This window comes from Stegastes partitus, unplaced genomic scaffold, assembly GCF_000690725.1.
Source record: "Stegastes partitus isolate 25-593 unplaced genomic scaffold, Stegastes_partitus-1.0.2 Scaffold928, whole genome shotgun sequence".
Taxonomy (NCBI): domain Eukaryota; kingdom Metazoa; phylum Chordata; class Actinopteri; family Pomacentridae; genus Stegastes; species Stegastes partitus.
The window spans coordinates 213,090-232,987 of NW_007578659.1; the positions used below are offsets into that span (position 1 = coordinate 213,090).

General features: G+C 40.2%; 1 protein-coding gene across 3 annotated transcripts; it reads left to right on the plus strand.

Annotated features, from left to right (window-relative positions):
• The first annotated feature begins 1,667 nt into the window (after positions 1-1,667).
• On the plus strand, positions 1,668-19,420 carry tbc1d8b (TBC1 domain family member 8B). 3 transcript variants are annotated; one of them, XM_008293996.1, is made up of 21 exons: positions 1,668-1,904; positions 4,630-4,740; positions 5,006-5,124; positions 5,303-5,528; positions 5,895-6,135; positions 7,910-8,117; positions 8,254-8,421; positions 8,539-8,700; positions 8,905-9,055; positions 9,247-9,461; positions 11,240-11,357; positions 11,460-11,745; positions 11,845-11,974; positions 12,060-12,158; positions 12,233-12,301; positions 12,400-12,640; positions 12,729-12,794; positions 15,544-15,636; positions 15,777-15,824; positions 15,931-16,028; positions 16,146-19,420. In XM_008293996.1, exons 1-21 carry the CDS (start codon positions 1,778-1,780, stop codon positions 16,572-16,574), a joined length of 3,405 nt encoding a protein of 1,134 aa, XP_008292218.1. In that variant the 5' UTR covers positions 1,668-1,777; the 3' UTR covers positions 16,575-19,420. The 3 variants fall into 3 exon arrangements, with proteins under 3 accessions (XP_008292218.1, XP_008292219.1, XP_008292221.1); XM_008293997.1 differs by lacking the exon at positions 15,544-15,636; XM_008293999.1 differs by lacking the exons at positions 12,729-12,794; positions 15,544-15,636; positions 15,777-15,824; positions 15,931-16,028; positions 16,146-19,420 and having other exon boundaries at positions 12,252-12,301; positions 12,400-12,524.
• Positions 19,421-19,898: the final 478 nt, after the last annotated feature.

Genomic DNA, 19,898 nt, shown 5'->3' on the forward strand with positions numbered 1-19,898 from the left:
ATCCTCTTTAAGCAGGAAATGAGGCTTTTAAATGTCTTATGCACTATATGGTCAATAGCATGTCTATATAATTGTCATAATTACCATATATGTTCTCTGGTTGTTGCTCTTTGTTTGGACCTGCCTTCTTTGTCTCATTTAGGTGAAATCTTGTGTGACAGCATAAAATAATATTAAAACATTGCACTTTCGACTCAGAGGCAGCAGTGTGAGGAAGAAACAAAGGCCCATCATTAACTTTTTTTTTGCAGAGCTTTAGCCTCAACTCCATCACGTACCTTTGGGATAAACTTAAAAGCAATTAAGAGCCAGGTCTTGTCATCCAACACCAGTGGCTGTCTTCATTCATGCTTTTGTTCGCGGATTAATGTGTTCTTGTGTTTATTTCACCATGTCACAGAGCCAGAGGTCAGAATTAATGTCTGCTGCTCACACCAACAGTATGTGATGATAAAGAGGATTTACAGTTATTCATTATGCTGATCTGTCACAAAAATCCTTGCTGCAATTTCCTGGCAGGTGAATCATCCGTTATGGTACTCCTTTTTCTTTCAGTGAAGCAACAGCCATGTGTGTTTGGCAGGACTACAGTTTACAAACTCTAAAATAGGCCTGTGCCTACATTGTACAGACTGCACTGAATCATATTCTTGTCATGTTTAGTACTAAAGGCTTCATCTCCTTCTGTCATGTACAGTTTCACAGTTTACATTTCTAGATCAGGTCTTCATAAAGTTCTTTCCTTTTCAGGTTTCCCACAGGAGAAATAAGAAATAGATAATAAATCATGCACACTCAAATCCTGAACTTATCAGTGAGCAGAAATGTATTCTAGCAGTCTGACCCCCAAGGCTATCTGATGTTTAAGATGGTACACGGCCTGTAAGTCTCACGGACTATTTCACGGCAGAGTGCTGTCAAATGGTGCCTTAAAAAGTGTTTAGACGCTGCTAAACAAACTGATGAATGTAGTCGTTTAGATAAGACCAGTGGTGCTGCAGAGCTGTGCAGATAAGGAAATACTCTCCCTTGTCATCACATCCCCTACAGTGTAGACGCTCTGTCAACCTCAGATGAAATTTGGTCTGTGAGATGCCAAGCAGAAATCTTTTCCTACACCGAGCTTTTCTTACAGATTTACAGGATGGACATTATATTCGTCAGTTTCAATAGTTCGGCCACTGTTATCTACAGTCGTCCTCAAATGTATTCATACCCTCAATTTATTTTGTAATTTACAGTTGTGTGTGATAGCTTATAACTCATCTTATATTTAGGCATAAATAAAGGAAATTCTAAAGAGTTCACCAATTTTTAAGCAGTTTAGTATAGTTTATATGTATATATTTTTGTTAAAATACATTTTATCTGTTGTTTAAGAAAGAGACTGGAAAATGGGTGGGTTGATGTGTAAAAATAAAGGATGCTGTGAAATCAGTAAAGATGATCACATAACTATTGGCAATTCTATCTGTTGAAAAGAATTTAAAATTATTGTAGCTCAGAGAAACACTTTTTTTTTTATCAATTAAAAAATACTTAATTATTCAGTAGTTTTTGGAGGATTTTTTAAGAATGAAGCGCCTGGAGGACCGCCCTCTCCGCTAAAAACTACAATCCCACAATGCCTTGCAGCTCTGGCAGCATTTCTTGTCGACGTGGGAAGGGAGGGGATTCGGACACAAACAAATGTCCACGGGTCTGCTGTCGGAGTCCGCTACAGATAACCGTGACATGTCAGGCGGGTTTCACGGGGAACTCGGTGACATTTGAAAACATGTGGCTCAAACCTGAAGAGATTCTGCTGAAAAACGCCTTCAAATTGTGGGTCACCGAGAAGGATAATGAGTACTTCGTACTGCAAAGGAGACGCGGCTACGGGGAAGGCGGCGGCGGGTTGACAGGTAACGTTAGCGGCTCTGTTATCTTCCTCCTGGAGGGTTCAGGACAGCTGCTGCGGCTCCTCAGGACACAGTGACACACACAAGTTATTAACGGGTTAACTCGACATGAATTAGCTTAGCTAGCGTGCTGCCTGCCGTGTGCAGGGCGGTGCTGCTCTACAGCCCACTCGTCTACGGAAAAATAGCCTCGTTGCAACAGGTACGAGCCAAGTGTCAGGATGACAGGGGTCCGTCTGGGCGCCGAGCAGCTGGTGCCAGGGTGGTCCGAACCAGTGGAGGTGTCCCTGTCAATATATTGACTCACTGGGTTGGTTGGTTGCAGCAGAGAGTTGATAAGAAGGAAGCTACAGTCGTCCTAAAATCCATTCATACCCTTCCGTTAAAGAAAAGGCAAAATCACAATAGTCACTCAAATAACTAGAAACTGAAAAAAGTAATAATAAATAAAAATTTGCTAAATTATAATTCAGTGAAATAAGACGTTGCATTTGAATTGTGGTTGAACAGAATAATAAAACAAATAAACAAACAAAACTGCCCCAGACAAATTAGAGCACTTTGCTGATGAGCAGTGAAATCTAAATACCTGTCAACAGGTGCAGAAGTCTGACTGAGAGTTACAGAAAACACTTATTAGTTTACAGGTCCCATCATGCTTGTTTACCTGTTGTTGTTTTTTTGTTTGTTTGGTTTTTTATGTTTCTGTTGAACCACAATTCAAAAGCAATGTCATGGTTTTCATAAATTGTTTTTATTTATTATTACTTTTGTCAATTTCAGCTTTTTTTCCAGCTGTTTTTTTCCTTCTTTAATGGGAGGGTATGAATACATTTGAGGGCGACTGTGCACGGGAAACAAATGCACAGTTATTTTGATTTTACAGTTTCTAGGATGAAGCTACAAACTGTATACAAACCTGAATCCACCAACGTGTCGTATTTACACTCAAGAGACAATTTCCCAACCAACAAGCTCGTACCTTTTATGTACTGATCTTACCAATCTAATTTTAAAAGTATATCACACCTTCTGTGAGCTTTCACATCTTTGTGGTCAGTTCAGTTCGTGAATGTCTGCACCACTTTCTCCTCCATGCTGGAAATAACACTCCTTGAATTTGTAATGTCACTGCAAAATCAGGCTCTGCTCCCAGGATAATAAATGCATCAGCGACTTTTTGGAGACGTTGATGCTTACTTGAGTTGTCACACTGTGAATCAGGTTATATCCTAAAGTGAGATGTCATGTTATTTTTGTTTTAGCAGGGAGAGAAAACCAATGTTTCTGCAGGACCAGGACTGCATCTACTGGTTGTTGATTAAAATTTAGATTTTTATTTATATTAGTTTTATAAAATGCAAATGCCCAATGTGATTGTTTTAAATGGTTTTTGGAAACAAGCTGGGAAAGAATGTTTTAGTGATTTTTTTCCTGGTTGAACTTCTTAAAAGAATAGTCCGTTCATATTGATTTATCAGTTAATCATTTACCGCTACAGATGTTTTGTGCAGGTGGTGTAACAGCTTTCCCTGTTTTCTATCCTTTTTTATTGCATTTACAATATGTCACTGGAAGCGAAACAATCCTCGGTTACAATAATGGAACTAAAATTAATTTTGTGGTGTCGTGTGCGATAGTGCAACTGGCTGAACTATGAGAAATAGTTTCTTGCATAAGATTATTGTGCGTAACTGTTGAAAACTGCAGCTTTCACCTTTTAAATTATACAACGCCACATGCACCCTCGGGTCTTCAATTGCAGCTGAACCCCCGGTGAGTTTCTAATTTAGACACAACCTGTTGTATAATTGTGTGACATTCTTCACTAGCGTGGATCTTTGAAAACTATTGTCACCTGACAGTGAAAGTGGTGCTTGTAATGCAGCCAGTGATTGTAGATTACAGGTTCTCACCACATGCCAGAGTTTGACAGCCATGAAAGTAATTAATAGATAGTTAATGATAATGAATGGTGTTCCAGATGAGGAGTACGGATGCCTCATCTGGCTGGTGTAATGATAGTGGTGGTTAAATACTACGTGATGGTACACAGCATGCTGCGCGTGAAGACCTTTCCAGCACAAGAGCCTTTTATGTCTGAAGTGTCTTTTATTTGTTTAAGTCTGTCCTCTGCTGGGTAACGTTGTTCTACCCCGATGGGAACATAAATTATGTGAACCACGTTTGATCCTCTCAATGCTTTACTACTCGGCTGCTCACGGAGCTGATATGGGTTCAGCAGGGAGGCCAGTATAATGCTGATGCAGTGCATGAGCGGGAGGTTTCACTGCAACCTTGTTAATTATTCATGGAGGGCACGTCAGAGAGAAGTTGTAAAGGTAACAGATTTAGCTAATTTTAGTTCTGACATGGACCTGGGGGATCAGTCATTTCCACTGTCGGTATGAGTTCAGACACCCAGTCGGCCTCCCGCTATATAAAAAAGATTGACTAAGAGGTCCTCCACGGACTAACACCTGCAGATCATTCAACCTCTCTGATGCTGTCAACCGGTTATACGCATGTAATGAATTTTTAAAAAATCGTCAAGTCCAAATGTTCAACTGCACATACAAATGTAACTTGTGTGGTGATAAAATTCGGCCTTGTTGTGGTGTGTCGCATCTACATCTGATGTTTGTCGTTCTGGTTTTCTGAGGTGTTTCATGGTTGAAGGTGATGTGTAACAATATTGGTGTGTGTATTGATGTGTTCTGTGTTACAGGCCTTCTCGTGGGAACTCTGGATACTGTGCTGGACTCCACATCTAAAGTTGCTCCCTATCGCATTCTGCACCACACACCGGACTCACAAGTGTACTGGTCGATAGCATGTGGTATGTTTCTGCATTTTCATCTCACTATGGCAAACATTTCCAAAATACTGTGTAATTATTATTTTTAATGGCAATATTTGTTTGATTAATTGCATAGTAAGTCACATCCTGCGTAAAAGCATTCACTGATAATGTATTAAAGGTCCAGCAAAAATCAAATGAAGCTAATATTCCCAAATTTCACTTAAAAGATTTGACAGTAAGGAACATTTCCAAGCTCGATCTGAGTTTTTATACTTCTCTTTCATTTTTGATGTTGGGTCAGGTGTCACCAAAGAGGAGATTTTTCAGCACTGGGATTGGCTGCAGCAGAACATCATGAGGACGCTCTCTGTTTTTGACTCCAGTGAAGACATCACCAGCTTTGTACAGGGCAAGATTAGAGTAAGAACTTATAAATATCCTTTTTTATTTCTTCTAAAGCTAAAACATTAACATGTAAATCCCTTAGTAGGACTGTAATGCTACAAATGACTGTATATGATAATGACCTCTTAATGCAATATGAGCACAGTGCTGTTCCCTCCCTCCCTACATTAAGCCTGCATGTATCCTGTTTTAGGGTCTTATTGCTGAGGAAGGGAAGACGTCCCTGGTGCTGGAGGACGATCCTGAGAAGTTCAGAGAAGCGCTCTTGAGGTTTGAGAAGTGGTTTGAGCTGCCACCAGAAGAAAAGCTGGTCACATATTACTCATGCAGCTACTGGAAAGGCAAAGTTCCCTGCCAGGGCTGGCTCTACCTCAGCACAAACTTCCTGTGCTTCTACTCCTACCTTCTAGGAGCTGAGGGTAAGCCACTTCAGTGTCCTTCATTAACACTTGTCTTGATAACTTTGATTGGAGGTAACAAAGAATGTGGCAGCTCCTAATGCCCATCATAATAGGCTTTTATGGTCTGAAAAGAACATTCTTTGAAGTTTCTTTTCTTTTTCAATAGAAAATAGCTCTTTGTACTTACTGCTTCCGTAATTATGAAAAAGCTATTATAGCTGACCTCATAGTGGAGGCTTGAAAAGGTGTGTGGATAATGGCTAACGCTGACACAGAGTGACATTCTCACAATTATGCTCTGAACATTTTCTTTCGGTTTTTTTTGGTACCAGCAATTTGCTATAATCACTCCTTATGACTGTTTTTATTTTCTGTGTTTTGCAGTGAAACTGGTCATCTCCTGGGATGAGATCTGGAGGCTGGAGAAAACCTCCAACGTTATTCTGACTGAGAGCATCCACGTTTTGGCTCACGGAGAGGATCATTACTTCTCCATGCTGCTGCACCTTAATGAAACGTTTGTTATCATGGAACAGCTAGCTGACTACTCCATCAAGCGTCTTTTTGATAAAGAGGCCTTCCAGAGAACACCAGCACTCTCCGACCCCCTGCAAATTACCAAGAGGTACTGTCGGTCTGCTGCACAGCTCAGCCTTACATGATCCTGTTAGTGCCGGCTGCCAACTTGAAGAACCAAAGTAAACATAAAGTCTGACTTGAGTCACATCGTGTCTGTGTTTGTTTTAACCTGCCTGGAGTGCCCGGTGGGTCACATGTGACTATACCAGGATTTTAAAAACAACTTATTTGTTGACTTTTACTATTGTAAATACATATTCAAGAAACTATATACAGTCATCATCAAATGTATTCATACCCTTCCATTAAAGAAAAGGCAAAATTCACAATCGTCACTCAAATAACTAGAAACTGAAAAAAAGTAATAATAAATAAAAATTTGCTAAATTATAATTTAGTGAAATAAAATGTTGCTTTTGAATTGTGGTTGAAAACAATAATTAAAAAAAACTAAACAAAAATGATCCCAGACAAATTAAAGCACTTTGCTGATGAACAGTGAAATCTAAATAGCTGTCAACAGGTGCAGAAGTCTGATTGAGAGTTACAGAAAACACTTGATTGCAGTGATTGGCTCAAAGGGTTGTTCAACAAAATATTAGTGTACAGGTCCCATCATGCTTGTTTGCTTGCTGTTTTTTTGTGTTTTGTTTTTTTTTTTGTTTTTTTTATATTTCTGTTGAACCACAATTCAAAAGCAATGTCACGATTTTCATAAAATTTTTATTTATTATTACTTTTGTCAATTTCAACTTTTTTCAGTGACAGCTGTTTTTTCCTTCTTTAATGGGAGGGTATGAATACATTTGAGGGCGCCTGTATATGAGAAAGACACATGAGACAACAACTATGTACAGACATTGATTGATCCTTTACGATAGCCTCATCAATTGGCAAAATTATGATTAGGCCTAAGGGCCGTTACATAGTCGCCCCATTTGGCCCCAGTGGGAGGCAAATTGTTCTAATTTATGATGTCAAAGGCTGTTATCATCTTCATTAAAAGAAAAAAAGAAGTCCATTGTAATATCCATCCACTCATTCAAAGTCAGGCTCTCTCATAATAGTCAGTTGCTCGTGACCGTTTTTTTTTTTTTTAGCAGCCACCAACAATACATTCATTAAATATTTATCACTTTTTAACCAGTCTTGAGGTATACAGCCATAAAATATAGTCTGACTTTCTAGGAGTATTTTACATCCTAATTTGTTTTGTAGGGCACTGCGTAACCCTCTCCAGGAATCTTTAAATCCATTACCAGGGTTTTCCAACCAATGTTCCTCCACTTGTTTGAATTAGTTCACTTCCATTGATACGTCCCTGTTGTTGTCCGTTCCTCTTTAGTTCACCCTCCTTCCTGCTCCCGTTTTGTTTTAATATATGAAATGAAATGTGTTTAAAGATTTTACAAACCTTCATATATACACTAAATGAGTCTATTGTTACCCTCAGACTTGCAAGCTTTTTAAAACTTTAACGAAATCTGTACTTGGCTGAGTTGAGTTTGTCACCATCTAATGAACATATTACCATAACTGTATATCAATAAAAGTCTTGTTTCTCTAATAGTTATTTCTTTTAAAGCATTTCATAACTGAACAGTGCTTAGGAGATAATTTGAAGGCTGTAATTTATGGTTCTAATAATATGTAAACAGTAATGATAATAAATAGGACAATTTTGAAATTGTTATGTGAAAGTTATAGTGAGACTGTTGTGCATGTGAGGTTAGAGGCAAGTAAAAAAAAAAAAAAGAAAAACAAACCTTAATTGTGATGTTCTGCTAACGGCATTATTTTCTGCTTTACTTTCCCCACAGAGGCCTAGAAGCTCATGCAAAAAGCGAGCAGTTCCGGACATTTTTCAGGCTTCCCAAAGAAGAAAACCTGTTAGAGGTGCACGAGAGCTTCCTCTGGGTGCCCTTCAGCCATTTTAACACACTTGGCAAGATCTGCCTGTCTGAGAACTACCTGTGTTTTGCTAGTCAGGATGGAAGCCAATGTCACATTATCATTCCAATGCGAGAGGTAAAGTCAGACAACACAGCATTAATGGATCAACAAAAAAGCTTGAAAATCGCACTGTAAAATATACATTTAGATACCGATACGTAGCAGAAGAAACAACAACAGTGACTAATCTGCCATCATTGATTTCTTCCAGGTTGTTAATGTTGAGAAGCCAGATTCCAGCAGCAGAGCTTTAACAGTTTGTGTGCGTGGCAAGAGGGCGTTGCGATTCTCTGAGGTGCGGGACTACCAGCGGCTGGCAAACACAATCCGTAGCAGGTGTGGGATTAGTGCCAGCCCACAGCACTCTGCTTCATCAGAGGTATCACGCTCTAAATGCTGTTTTGATTGTGGCATTTTACTCTTTACTCCTCTTTACTGTTCAGCCTGTGGTTCGCAGTGGTTTTCTGGCAATGAAAATGATGTGTGTCTTTGCCAGGCTATCCGAGGTGAATGTCAGTCACTCATAAACCACTTTGAGGACAATCCAGAGGACGTAACTCTAATGGTGGGACAGAAAGACAGCAGCAAAGCTGTGAGCACTGAGGCTCTCATGACTGTATTCCACCCCCAGGATGTTGAAAACCTTGATCCCAAAATGGTAAATGTCAAACTTCTGTTCAAATCACCAACATTTTGTAGAGAATCACCCTGGAGTTGAATGTACCTTCCTATTCACTCCAGTCTGCAGGTGGGCGATCAGTGCATTGACATAAATGAAAAAGAAGGATGCATCCGTTTAGGAATACAAGCAGGTTTGACATTTTCAATTACACTGTGGTGTGTCTATCTGTGTGTCGAACAGCTTAAAGAGAAGATGAAGGAGCAGTCGTGGAACATCCATTTCTCTGAATATGGACGTGGTACAAGTATGTTCTTCACCAGGAAGACAAGAGACCTGATTGTTCGCGGTGTTCCCGAGGCCTTGAGGGGAGAGCTGTGGATGCTCTTTTCAGGTATTTATACATCGACCGCTACTCTCCCCTGTCATGTACAGTAAGAGATGTGAAGTGATTTGTTAATTAGACATTGCATGATTCAGAGTGTCATCTATTCAAGGGCTCTCTGCATAAATAATTAAATGAAAGATGGGTGGGGTGGATTCACTGAGATGTCTGTTTTTGGACTGCTTGTTTTGACTCTGTAGGAGCTGTAAACGACATGGCCACTCACCCCGGCTATTACACTGAGCTGGTTGAACAGTCTCTGGGCACAAGCACTCTGGCTACAGATGAAATCGAAAGAGACCTGCACCGCTCTCTGCCGGAGCACCCAGCCTTTCAGAGCGACACTGGAATCTCAGCTCTACGCAGAGTCCTCACTGCCTACGCCTGCAGGAACCCTAAAATTGGATACTGTCAGGTACTGAAATTTCTTCCGCTAAGTGGCTAAAAAAGCATCTGTGATTGAGGGAGCATTTGGTTCGGTTGAATTAAAGCAAACTCTGGTGTAGTTGCTCTGTTAGTGCGGTTCATCTGAAACAAGTTTGAGCGCTGCCATCCAAGCCTTGGTGCTCACAAAACAAGCAAAACTTTTGTGTCTTTCTCTGCTTCCTACTGAACTCTAGTGCGGTTCGATTTAAATATGAACATCTAAATGAACCAAGAACAGGACAGTATGCTAAAGCATACCTGGTTGTTCTTGTCGTAGCAGCTATGTTGTCAGTTCGAGCTCAGGACAGACGTCAGAACAGTTGTCTTTGCTTCTATGGAAAATGGAGGTGCTTGTTCAGGTTGTCTTTTAACTCCTTTGTGGATTTTAAAAGCTTTGTGAGTTCCCAGCTGGTAAAAATCCCACCATATATACACAAATCCAACGTGCAGATTTAGTCCAGCACTCAGCATTGTTTTGGAACATTATCAAATCTCTTTGCAAAAGTGTATGTCATGAAAGCTGTCCAATCAGATTGTGATCTTATGTCGTTTTATCTAGTATCTTTTGGTTTGATATTAACCCTTAGAGCCTGACAGATGTACTTTGCGCCTACATTCACATTCCTTCTTGAATATCTCTGTTAAATGCGGCGAAGTGTAGCACATATCAAGTGAAACAGCACAACTTGAAATGCCGACATTGCTAGTTGCTTGTATGTGACATGCCGGCAGGAAAAACTAATTCTTGTATTTACAAATGTAATCATACATACCCTGCATACAGCTGTGCGTCCATCTCCACACCCATTACTCTTGTTTAACTTGTGCAGAAACTCATTACATAGATATGTTAAATTCTATATGGAAATAGATTCAATTTATCTAGGTTAGTGTCTGTGTGATACAAACATTGCATTGAAATCAAGCTGTCTATGCAATAATATGATAGTATCGTATCACAAGAAAGAGCCGAACCAAAGCTTGTACTTCTGCGTATTTGTTCATACTAAAGTAATAACGTTAAGAAGACAGATCATACTTCTGCAACATAACATCTTTACTATTTTCTTCACCTGTTTTCCCACTCCTCTCGCTTGAATAAGTCACAAAGTCCCTTTAATGTCATTATGTCTTCTTACCACATAGCAAAATAAACAGCAGAACTTTCCCTTTTCAATCATACTAATTGTTTCTCTGTTTGCTAAAGAGTAGTTTGAAGTGACAGCAGATTTCTGCAGTGTCTCCAACATCAGGCTGACATTACATCACACTTTGTATCAGAAAATTAATACAATGACCAACATTTTATGGTGAGATCCATGTGAAAACACAACATTTTCATAATACTAAACATTCTCCTTAAAATAAGACTTAATATAGCAAACTCTGGAGGTATTTTCATATAACAATGGAAGATCTGGATGGCTAGCCTGTTCAGAAAAAAAGAGATACAGCATGTATGGCTTGCCCTTATAATAGTCAAGATAAGTGCTTAATAACAAACCTACCCTGTAAATAGCCTGGGGCTTATAGGGTTAAAAATATCAGTGTGAGCACTAAGTAAAGCAGGACTAAAATGCATCGTTTCTATTTTGCTTTGCTTTGCATCAAGAGAACCAGAGTAAACTGTTGACATTTACTGTGTGTTGCCTGAAGTTTGGTATGATAGAAAAATATATGATGAATGTACAAACATAGTTTTTTTTTTTTTTTTTTAAAGATCCTAAAAGCATTGAAAACATCACTGTGTCTGTTTCTTCTGTTCAGGCCATGAACATTCTCACCTCAGTTCTTCTGCTGTATGCAAAGGAAGAGGAAGCTTTCTGGCTCTTAGTCGCCGTCTGTGAGAGGATGCTGCCGGATTACTTCAACCGCCGAATTATTGGTAAGAGTGAAGACACTGGATTCGAACACTGTTTCCTCTTGGGACAGAAAATGATTTCAAAAACTTAAGCTGCTTTCTGAAATGTTGCCAATGTTTTTTCAGGTGCTTTGGTTGACCAGGCTGTGTTTGAGGATCTGATCAGAGACAATCTCCCCCAGCTGGTAGAACACATGACAGACCTGAGCTTCTTCTCGTCCGTGTCCTTGTCCTGGTTTCTCACTCTTTTCATCAGCGTCCTGCCCATAGAGAGCGCTGTGAACGTGGTGGACTGTTTTTTCTACGACGGCATCAAAGCCATCCTGCAGCTCGGCCTGGCTGTGCTGGACTACAACATGGACGCTCTGATCAGCTGCCACGATGACGCCGAGGCGGTCACCATCCTTAACAAGTCTGTGTGAATGCATTCAAAGCAGGACCGACGTATTTTAAACATGGTTACTGTGTAAATGATGTAAATGTCTTTTTTTTTCTCATGCTGTTGTTTCAGGTTTTTTGATAGTGTGACAAACAAGGACAGCCCATTGCCTCCAACAGTGCAGCAAGCCTCAGTTGGCAACAATGATAAAGCCTCTCACTTCAGCGTTGATATCAGTGAACTGATCCGAGAGGCCTATGAGGTATTGCAAGATTTTTCTATTTTAGATTTATTCAGTAATGCCGGTTTGTAGTCATTGATTTTTATCAAACTGTGTTCTTTTACAGAAATATGGAAGCATCCGTTCAGAGGAGGTCGAGAGTTCACGGAAAAGAAACAAACTGTATGTGATCCAGACACTGGAGGATACCACAAAGCAAAACGTTGTAAGTGAGTTCATATTAATTAGCATCACTTTATTGTTTCTATGGCGTTAATCGATTTTAAAATCTGTTGTCAGATCCGGGTGGTTTCCCAAGATGTCAGATTTAATGCGTCACAGCTGGATGAGCTTTACAATCTGTTCAAAGTGAGTCCAGAACAGGATACAGCATCTTCACTGTAAATACCAGTTGATGTTTGAAAACTAGAAACAGACAGATTGTTGTCTTTTTTTTTTTTTTACAGAGGCAGCATTTCCTCAGCTGCTACTGGACAATGAAAAGTCCAGCTCTGCTCCATCATGACCCCAGTCTGGCCTATTTGGAGCAGTACCAGTTGGGTTTCCAACAGTTCAGCCTGCTCTTCTCCCTGCTGGAGCCCTGGGCTTTTTGCACCACCAAGAGCACCCTCTCCCTCTGGGTCTTCCGCCTGATAGACGAGAACCAGGACGGCCTCGTCAACTTCAAAGAATTCTGCTGTGCCCTTGGTAGGTTCCTGTGTTCTCTGATCTCCACTGATGTAGCTTTTAGCCTCAGTATCCACACTGTTCTAACTTCATACCGCTTCTCCCACAGATACCTTATACAGTGGATCTTTCACAAATAAGCTGAAATTTCTCTTCAAGCTGCACCTGCCACCAGGTTAGTGATGAACAACTAATAAAACCAGCAACATCTTATCTAAGTTTTATTTAAAAATAGTATTGAATGAATAAATGGTTCATTTTGGTTACAATCTACAGTACAAAAATTTAATTGTGTGCATCCAGCTGACAAAGATTTATTATACATGCTTGCTTTAAACAATTTTTTTTCTCACAAAAAACATTTAACAAGCTCTGTAGCTGAAAAAGGAATAGGCTGGAGCCAAGGCTTATTTTTGCCTATCCTGTACAATCCAGTAAATAACTCAAAATGTCAGTAATCCAGAAAGGAAAAGGAAACAAAAAACATAACAAGATTTACCCTAAATTCTTCTTCTTAATCATTTCACATGTCAGTCATTTTACATTGTAATCCTTAATTATTTTACCTTTCAGTGTTTTTTTTGAAACTCAACAGACCTACACAATTTCAGATCATCACGAAGTCCATTCCATAATATGACTCCCAAATATGAAACACATCTGTATTTAACTTTAGTTCTAACATTGCCTCTTTCAAAGACATTTCAAAGATATTTGAAAACAATCATTAACATTTCTCACATGATCATTTTAACTCCTAACCCATGACGCTGTATCTGTGGCGTCTGTCTCTTGTAAACTGCACAATAGCATCTTCAACCTCTGACCCATTTTGTTCACAACACATCAACAGCGATGACAAACTCCTGCGGGGTTCAAAGTTCAAGTGCAGCAAATGTTTTCAGACCGGATTCTTGACAGTTTCCAAATTCTGCTTAACACAGTCACAAAACAACAGTGATGCTACAGCAGCAGACGTACAGGGGCAGCTCAGAGCAATACACAAGGTCAGATAGCGCTACGTCAGTCTGCAGTCTACATGGTTTGAAAATATATGAGTTGTCATTTCAATAATCCTGTCCATAACTCAGCATTTGTTGAATGAGCACATTGCCAGGGGGAAGAAACTGCCCTTGAATGTGTGACTCTTATCTCTATGATGTGACGCTGCCTGCTTGAAGGCAGGGGTAAGAATAGTCTACGCTGGGTGAAAGAACTTGCCATGGCAACGATGGGTGTAAGGAGCTGTAAGGGCATTTTGCAGCGGGCTAGTTTCTTCAAAACGAGGATCTGTGCCGAGGAAGAACTGCTCAAATTACAACTGACAGCTTAGCAGCAGACGAGCACTGAGTCACCGTTTGTGATGTGCCAGGCCAAATAACGTCAAGCAGCGAAGCTTATTTTATGTCTCGTGGAGAGAGTGCTCATTGCTTCAGCACCAAGGACAGGTCACATCCTGGTGCCACGGTCCAAAAAAGACGTTAGAGGCTCGCTTCCAGCTCACCTCCCAGGCACTGAGAGCTGTTGTGTCATTTGCTTCATCTTTATAAATAAAAGGCAGTGGAACTGGGCCAAACACTCCATTGATCAGTGAAATGAAATCATGTGCTGTTTAGAGCTGACAGTCTGCAGGTTTTTCCAGTCCAAACATGTAGTTCAGCAGCTGTATTCCCTCATCAGCTTCAGTCAAAAGCAGCGACTGCTCAGTTACATCACCTGTGTTGTGATTGGTTGTAGGGATGACAGCATGTCTTGTTGTAGCTTTAACTTACAGCTCGTATTCTATATGCTTCATACCCTCACAGAGCATGAGCAAAGCAAATAAAGTGGCACATTACGCTATATGTTTTTACAGCCAGTCATGCTTACTGTATGCACAAAGATGGAGAAGGACCCTGTGTGGAGTGCTCAGTGACAGCCCTCAGGCAGTGCAGCTAATGCAGCACAGAGCTATCAGGCAAATAATATGATACTTCTGGCTTGCTGGAGTAATCCAGGCATGTAAAGGGACACGCATGCATGCACCCACATGTGCTCGTTAGTCGGGGTTGGAGTGCAGAAGTATAACACTTCACAAATAACAACAAGAGGGTAAGAAATTAAAATAATACAGGAAGAAGCATTTTACGAGTTAATGCCTTATTTTTAAAGCAATACTCAACTTTTTGCAGTGGATGCATCTAATTGTTTATATTCATGTACTAATATCATACATTACTAAGTTTATTACACCTCATGTGTGCCAGTTATTAGAAACACAGTTAAAAATAAGCACTTCACCACCACTCGAGCTTAGTTTCTGACACAGCGTCAACACAGCGTGTCATTGTGAGCTTGACAAAGGTGCAAACCGTTGCTCGACTGTTACATTTGAGTGTATCAGACTGTACTTAATAAAGTCATAACTCAGTGTGTTTGATGTATGGTAGGGATGCACGATGATTATTATCTGTATCAGCTCTGCAAATCTGGCAGATTTGTTGTATATAAATGTAAATAAAACAAATATGTCACATTTTAAATGTCAATGGAAATAATTTTAAAAACTTTTCCCAGTTAATGCATACATTTAAAAAGCATAGTTTTTTTTAATATCTGCACTTGTAAGTGTCCTGTCCCGATAAGACGAGGCATAATTATATGTTAATTCCACAACAGAAGGGCCCTCGTGTTCTCTGCAATTAGGTGGAAACAAAAATGTGCATATATCAGCATCGGCAATCAGCCAGAATGAGATGGAAAATGTCAGCATATTGAATATTGGCAAAAATCCAATATTACAATCAATAGTGCATCCCTTGTATACGGATATCTATTGTTTCTCAAATTCTCAATCAGTATTTCATCTACTTTGCTTGTGTGGATCTTCTTTCTCCTCTTGGTTTCTCTTCCCTTTCAGTGCACTCACAGTCACTGTCTTTTAGCTTTCACAGGTAGTCCTTTGCACTTAAAGGAACAAAGAATCCCGCACTTTATTCCAGTGACTGAAGACTCTTCTCCCTTCAGTAGACTCACTGGTTAGCCTCTTTACTCCTTCTCTTCCCTTAAAGCTCAGATTTCCTCCTTTTCTGCCTAAATTCTGTAATAATTCTGTCTTGACATGTGCCTGGAAGCATTCCTCTCTACATCGTGTTAACGTGTCACCTCTATGTTTCAGCGTTTGATCTTCCAGAAGATGGCGTGATAAAGAAAAGCCCAGAAAGAGGTAATACTGCACCTGCATTTACTACATGCACTTCATGGCTATGAGAAAATGACTGTAAATATGTTAATATTGTGTGACAGTGTTAATTTATTCTATGAATTTACAGGTAGAGGAAAGGTTGACCTGCAGGCCTACCTGAAACAATGGCAAAATGAAATACTTAAAAAAGAGGAAACCATCAAGGACCTACCCAGAATCAATCAGGTAATTCAGTCCATGTTGTGTTTATTGACTGAAGAGACAGTCTAAACAACATTTTTTTTGTAGTAAAATGGCCTGTGTGATTGATAAGTACAAGGCAAGCTTTTTCTCCCGTCTCAGACTCAGTTCATCCAGTTCTCCAAGACCCTCTACAACATATTTCACGGTGATCCCGAGGAGGAGTTGCTGTACCGAGCCGTGGCCCACGTGACCAGCCTCCTCCTGAGGATGGAGGAGGTGGGACGGAGGCTGCAGGAGCCCAGCAGCCCTCCTGAGTCGGCAAAGCCTGCCAACACCGCTGCTGCGGAGGAGTCTTCCACTGAAGAAGCCTCCACCACCCCAGAGAGCTCAGACACCTCCAGCTCCCACAACAGTCAGGATGCGGGGCCCGACCTCACGGAGACGGAGTGGTCGTTTTCGTTCGAGCAGGTCCTCGCGTCTCTGCTCAACGAGCCCGCCATCGTCAGCTTCTTTGACAGGCCCGTCGATATTCAGGCGAAAGTGGCACAAGCTAGGGTAGCCCAGCTAAAGCTAAAGGCAAACAAGTGAAAGGATACATAAGTGAATAGACTTTGCTTCTGACTCAAACCTAGAGGCCGCCATGTATTTCCTTTCTCCAGTTGGATAGGGCAGTGGATTTTGGCGAGGCAGACGGTAAGATATCATAAATCAAGAGGAGACATCAGAAACCTGGGGTTCAGCATGTGTGTGTTTCAGGCAGATTCCGATCAGCTGAGAAAACATGACTGTTCCGTAACAATCTACTGACCAACACCTTCTGTGGATGTTCATGTTAAATCTAGTTACAGACGTACTGTAGGTTGTCATTCCTCAAATCTCATTATGCATTCTCAACTCCAGTAATGGAATTAATTCTCTCATGTAACCGCAGGTTTGTTAGATTTCAAGTAAAACTAAATAGTTTTGTATGATAAGGCACATTCACTGCTCCTCTGCATCCACAAACATGACAGAGGAGCTTGTCCCCCTCCCCCCATCATTTCTGACGTCATGCTGAGGTCCGACTCCATAATAAATGACCCAGACAAGGTGACTGAGAGTCCACCAGGGGATTCTCCATCTGGATGTCTTGATGTATAATCTCTTTCAGAGTAGTGCTTTAAAGTGAAACTTACTGTAAATGCTAGTCTGTCCTGTGACTTCAGTGTCTTCTGGTGAGTGTTATCTTCTAAATATCAACTTATTGTGAGAAACACCAGCTTTTCAGTTCATGTAGGCACAGAGCAAACAGTAGTGCAGAGAGTCAAGGACAAGGTCGAGTGTTGTCCCTGGAAGCCATAAATTGATTTCAGAGATTTAAAGATGTGCGTTTGATTTAGAGGGTTAAAGCATTCGCAATAACGTGCAAGAGGGGACACTGTACTGCCACAGCACACTCGTCTGTCTCGTTCCTCCAACAGCAGCACACATGGTAACCACATTATAGCATGACTTGGTGTGTTGTCATACTTGAAACATAGGATATGTAAAGGTAAAAATCCACACTACTGCTGCTGCAGGTAAATTACCTCCATCCTTCTCTGAAGTCGTCTAGAAAAGTGCTGTGCGATCCTTTCACAGTGCAATCGATCGATGTGTTGTTTGCTTATGTCCGTCTAACTGTATATGTGGGATGTTAACGCTCTAGTGTAAGTGCAGCATTTTGTACATAAAGGTCAGTTCGATAGGCGTGTATTTATCAGGCTTGTATTGAAAATGTAATATATGAGCTAGTGGACTGTTGTGGACACCTTAAACCTTTTGAAGGACATTTTGTTTTATCAAATCTCAGGGTGACATTTGTGTAAAATGAGAGGGAGAAAAGGGATATTTTTGAACCTGGGATATATAAAGTATATGACTGAGTTATACATAGCCTACATCTTATCTGTAACGTTTAATTATCGAGCATGTGTAGCATAGTTACAGGATTTGCCACATTATGCCAGCCTTCTACAAACAGCTATGACTGCTTGCAACAGAGAGTCAGACTTGACTCAGTATTTCTGTTTTGTTTTTTGTTATTATTATTATTATCACTATGATTTCCTTTTTCTTTGCTGCCTCTTTTTCTCTCTTCTTGCTTCTGTCTCAGTGAGTAATTTGCACAATTGTTTGAGATTCACAAGCTGTAGATGTGCCTGTATGTCGGCCAAATCTCAGAGGCGTTGGATTCCAAAAGGTCGCGACTGCTTCAGCTGCAGCTTGTCGTCTCCGGGGGCCAAATTCACCAATTTAAAAAGCTTTATCTCTGCTTCTATTGTGAAAAAAAGTGCTTTAGGTGCTTCTTAAGTGCAGCTGCAATTCTCTTTTTTTAAAAATTATTATTATTTTGCTGGGAAAGAATGAATATTTTTTCTTGAGTAAGTGCTTATTTTTTCACCTGGGACCAATCAGAAGTGCATTTTATTGTGTAGTTATTCGGTCAATTTGACATATAGTTGAAGTCGTTGTACAAATTCATTGACAATAAGCATTTCTCATTGGAGGTGAAAATAAATAATCTGTTATTGTTTACATGACTAATGTACAAGAATATCAAAACACCCCCAGTTTGTCTTCGATACTTTGTCACTCCTTAAATCCAAAGCTTGGTCAGCGGCTTCAGTGATGAATGGGACTTCAGAATCTGAGTAACTCATCACAAGCGGCTCTCTTTTCATTATTTAAACCAGTCACATCTGACCATAGTTTGATCATTTCACAGTGACTGGTTGCTGCACTTTCGCACCGCATTTGTAACATTTCCAAACGTCAGCATATTATTCTAAAATGCAAATTACAATCTCTTATCTAAGAGAGCCTGCGTGGGTTGAGTTATTGCATGCTTAGTCAATCTCTTATTATTTGACAGTATCTTAAAGATGAATGATTATATAAAAAGTCAAGTTTGCTTTCAAGATTTCATTTGTTAGTGTTTCTGCGAGAAGTCTCCAACAGTGGTTAAGATAGAACTGACGTCATGATGCTCAATAGTTCCTAACTGTATTTCTTCAGGCTTCGCTTCTTTAGAAAGTGGCACTTGATGATGACGTTAATTTTTATGTGTCTTCCCCTTAATGGGGAAATAAATGAGGGAAAAAAATGACGTTTTTGGAACAGAGAAGGGAAAAATCAGAGAGTTGCTGATTGTGGCACACTGCTAGTTCTACCATTAGGCATCAGAGTGTATACAGGAGGCATGAACAATGCTCCATCAGCTGCATTAGTATATGGTTTACTACCAAATCCTTACAAACTACAGCTTTCACAGTCTGTACCTTAATGACTAAATGCTTGTTTTGCAGAATTTGTGATGCTCATATATTTCTGTTTACTTGCTTGATTATGATTTTTTTTTTTCTTTTAAAATTTCCATGCAAACGTTCCAGAATAAAGAGTGATGATTCTATGAATGATGAGGTTTAGGTCATTCTTGCTTATAATGTCATCTCCTCACACACAGCATACAACAGGACTGAGTCTACCCCGGTGCAATAGCACCTAAATGTCAAGTGATTTGTCATTGTATCGCTTTACAATGATTGCATCACTTCTACGTTGAACAGTAGGGGATTTGTTCTTTTGTCAAATTTAGAACCAATAGTTCAGATTTACTACATTAAAAATGTAGGCCCGTAATGCAACAGAAGTTAGTGTGCTTTTAATTACTGAGATTGAAATGTTCTATTTTTCAACACTTCATAGTCCGTCTTTAATTTTAGTGACAAACTTAATCTAGGTGGATTGGTGATTAGCACCGTTGCCTCACAGCTAGAAGGTCGCCGGTTCACGTCCCAGTGAGGATCTCTGCGTGGAGTTTGCATGTTCTCCAGGTGGGTTCTCTGCAGGTTCTCCGGCTTCCTCCCACAGTCCAAAAACATGTTGAGGTTA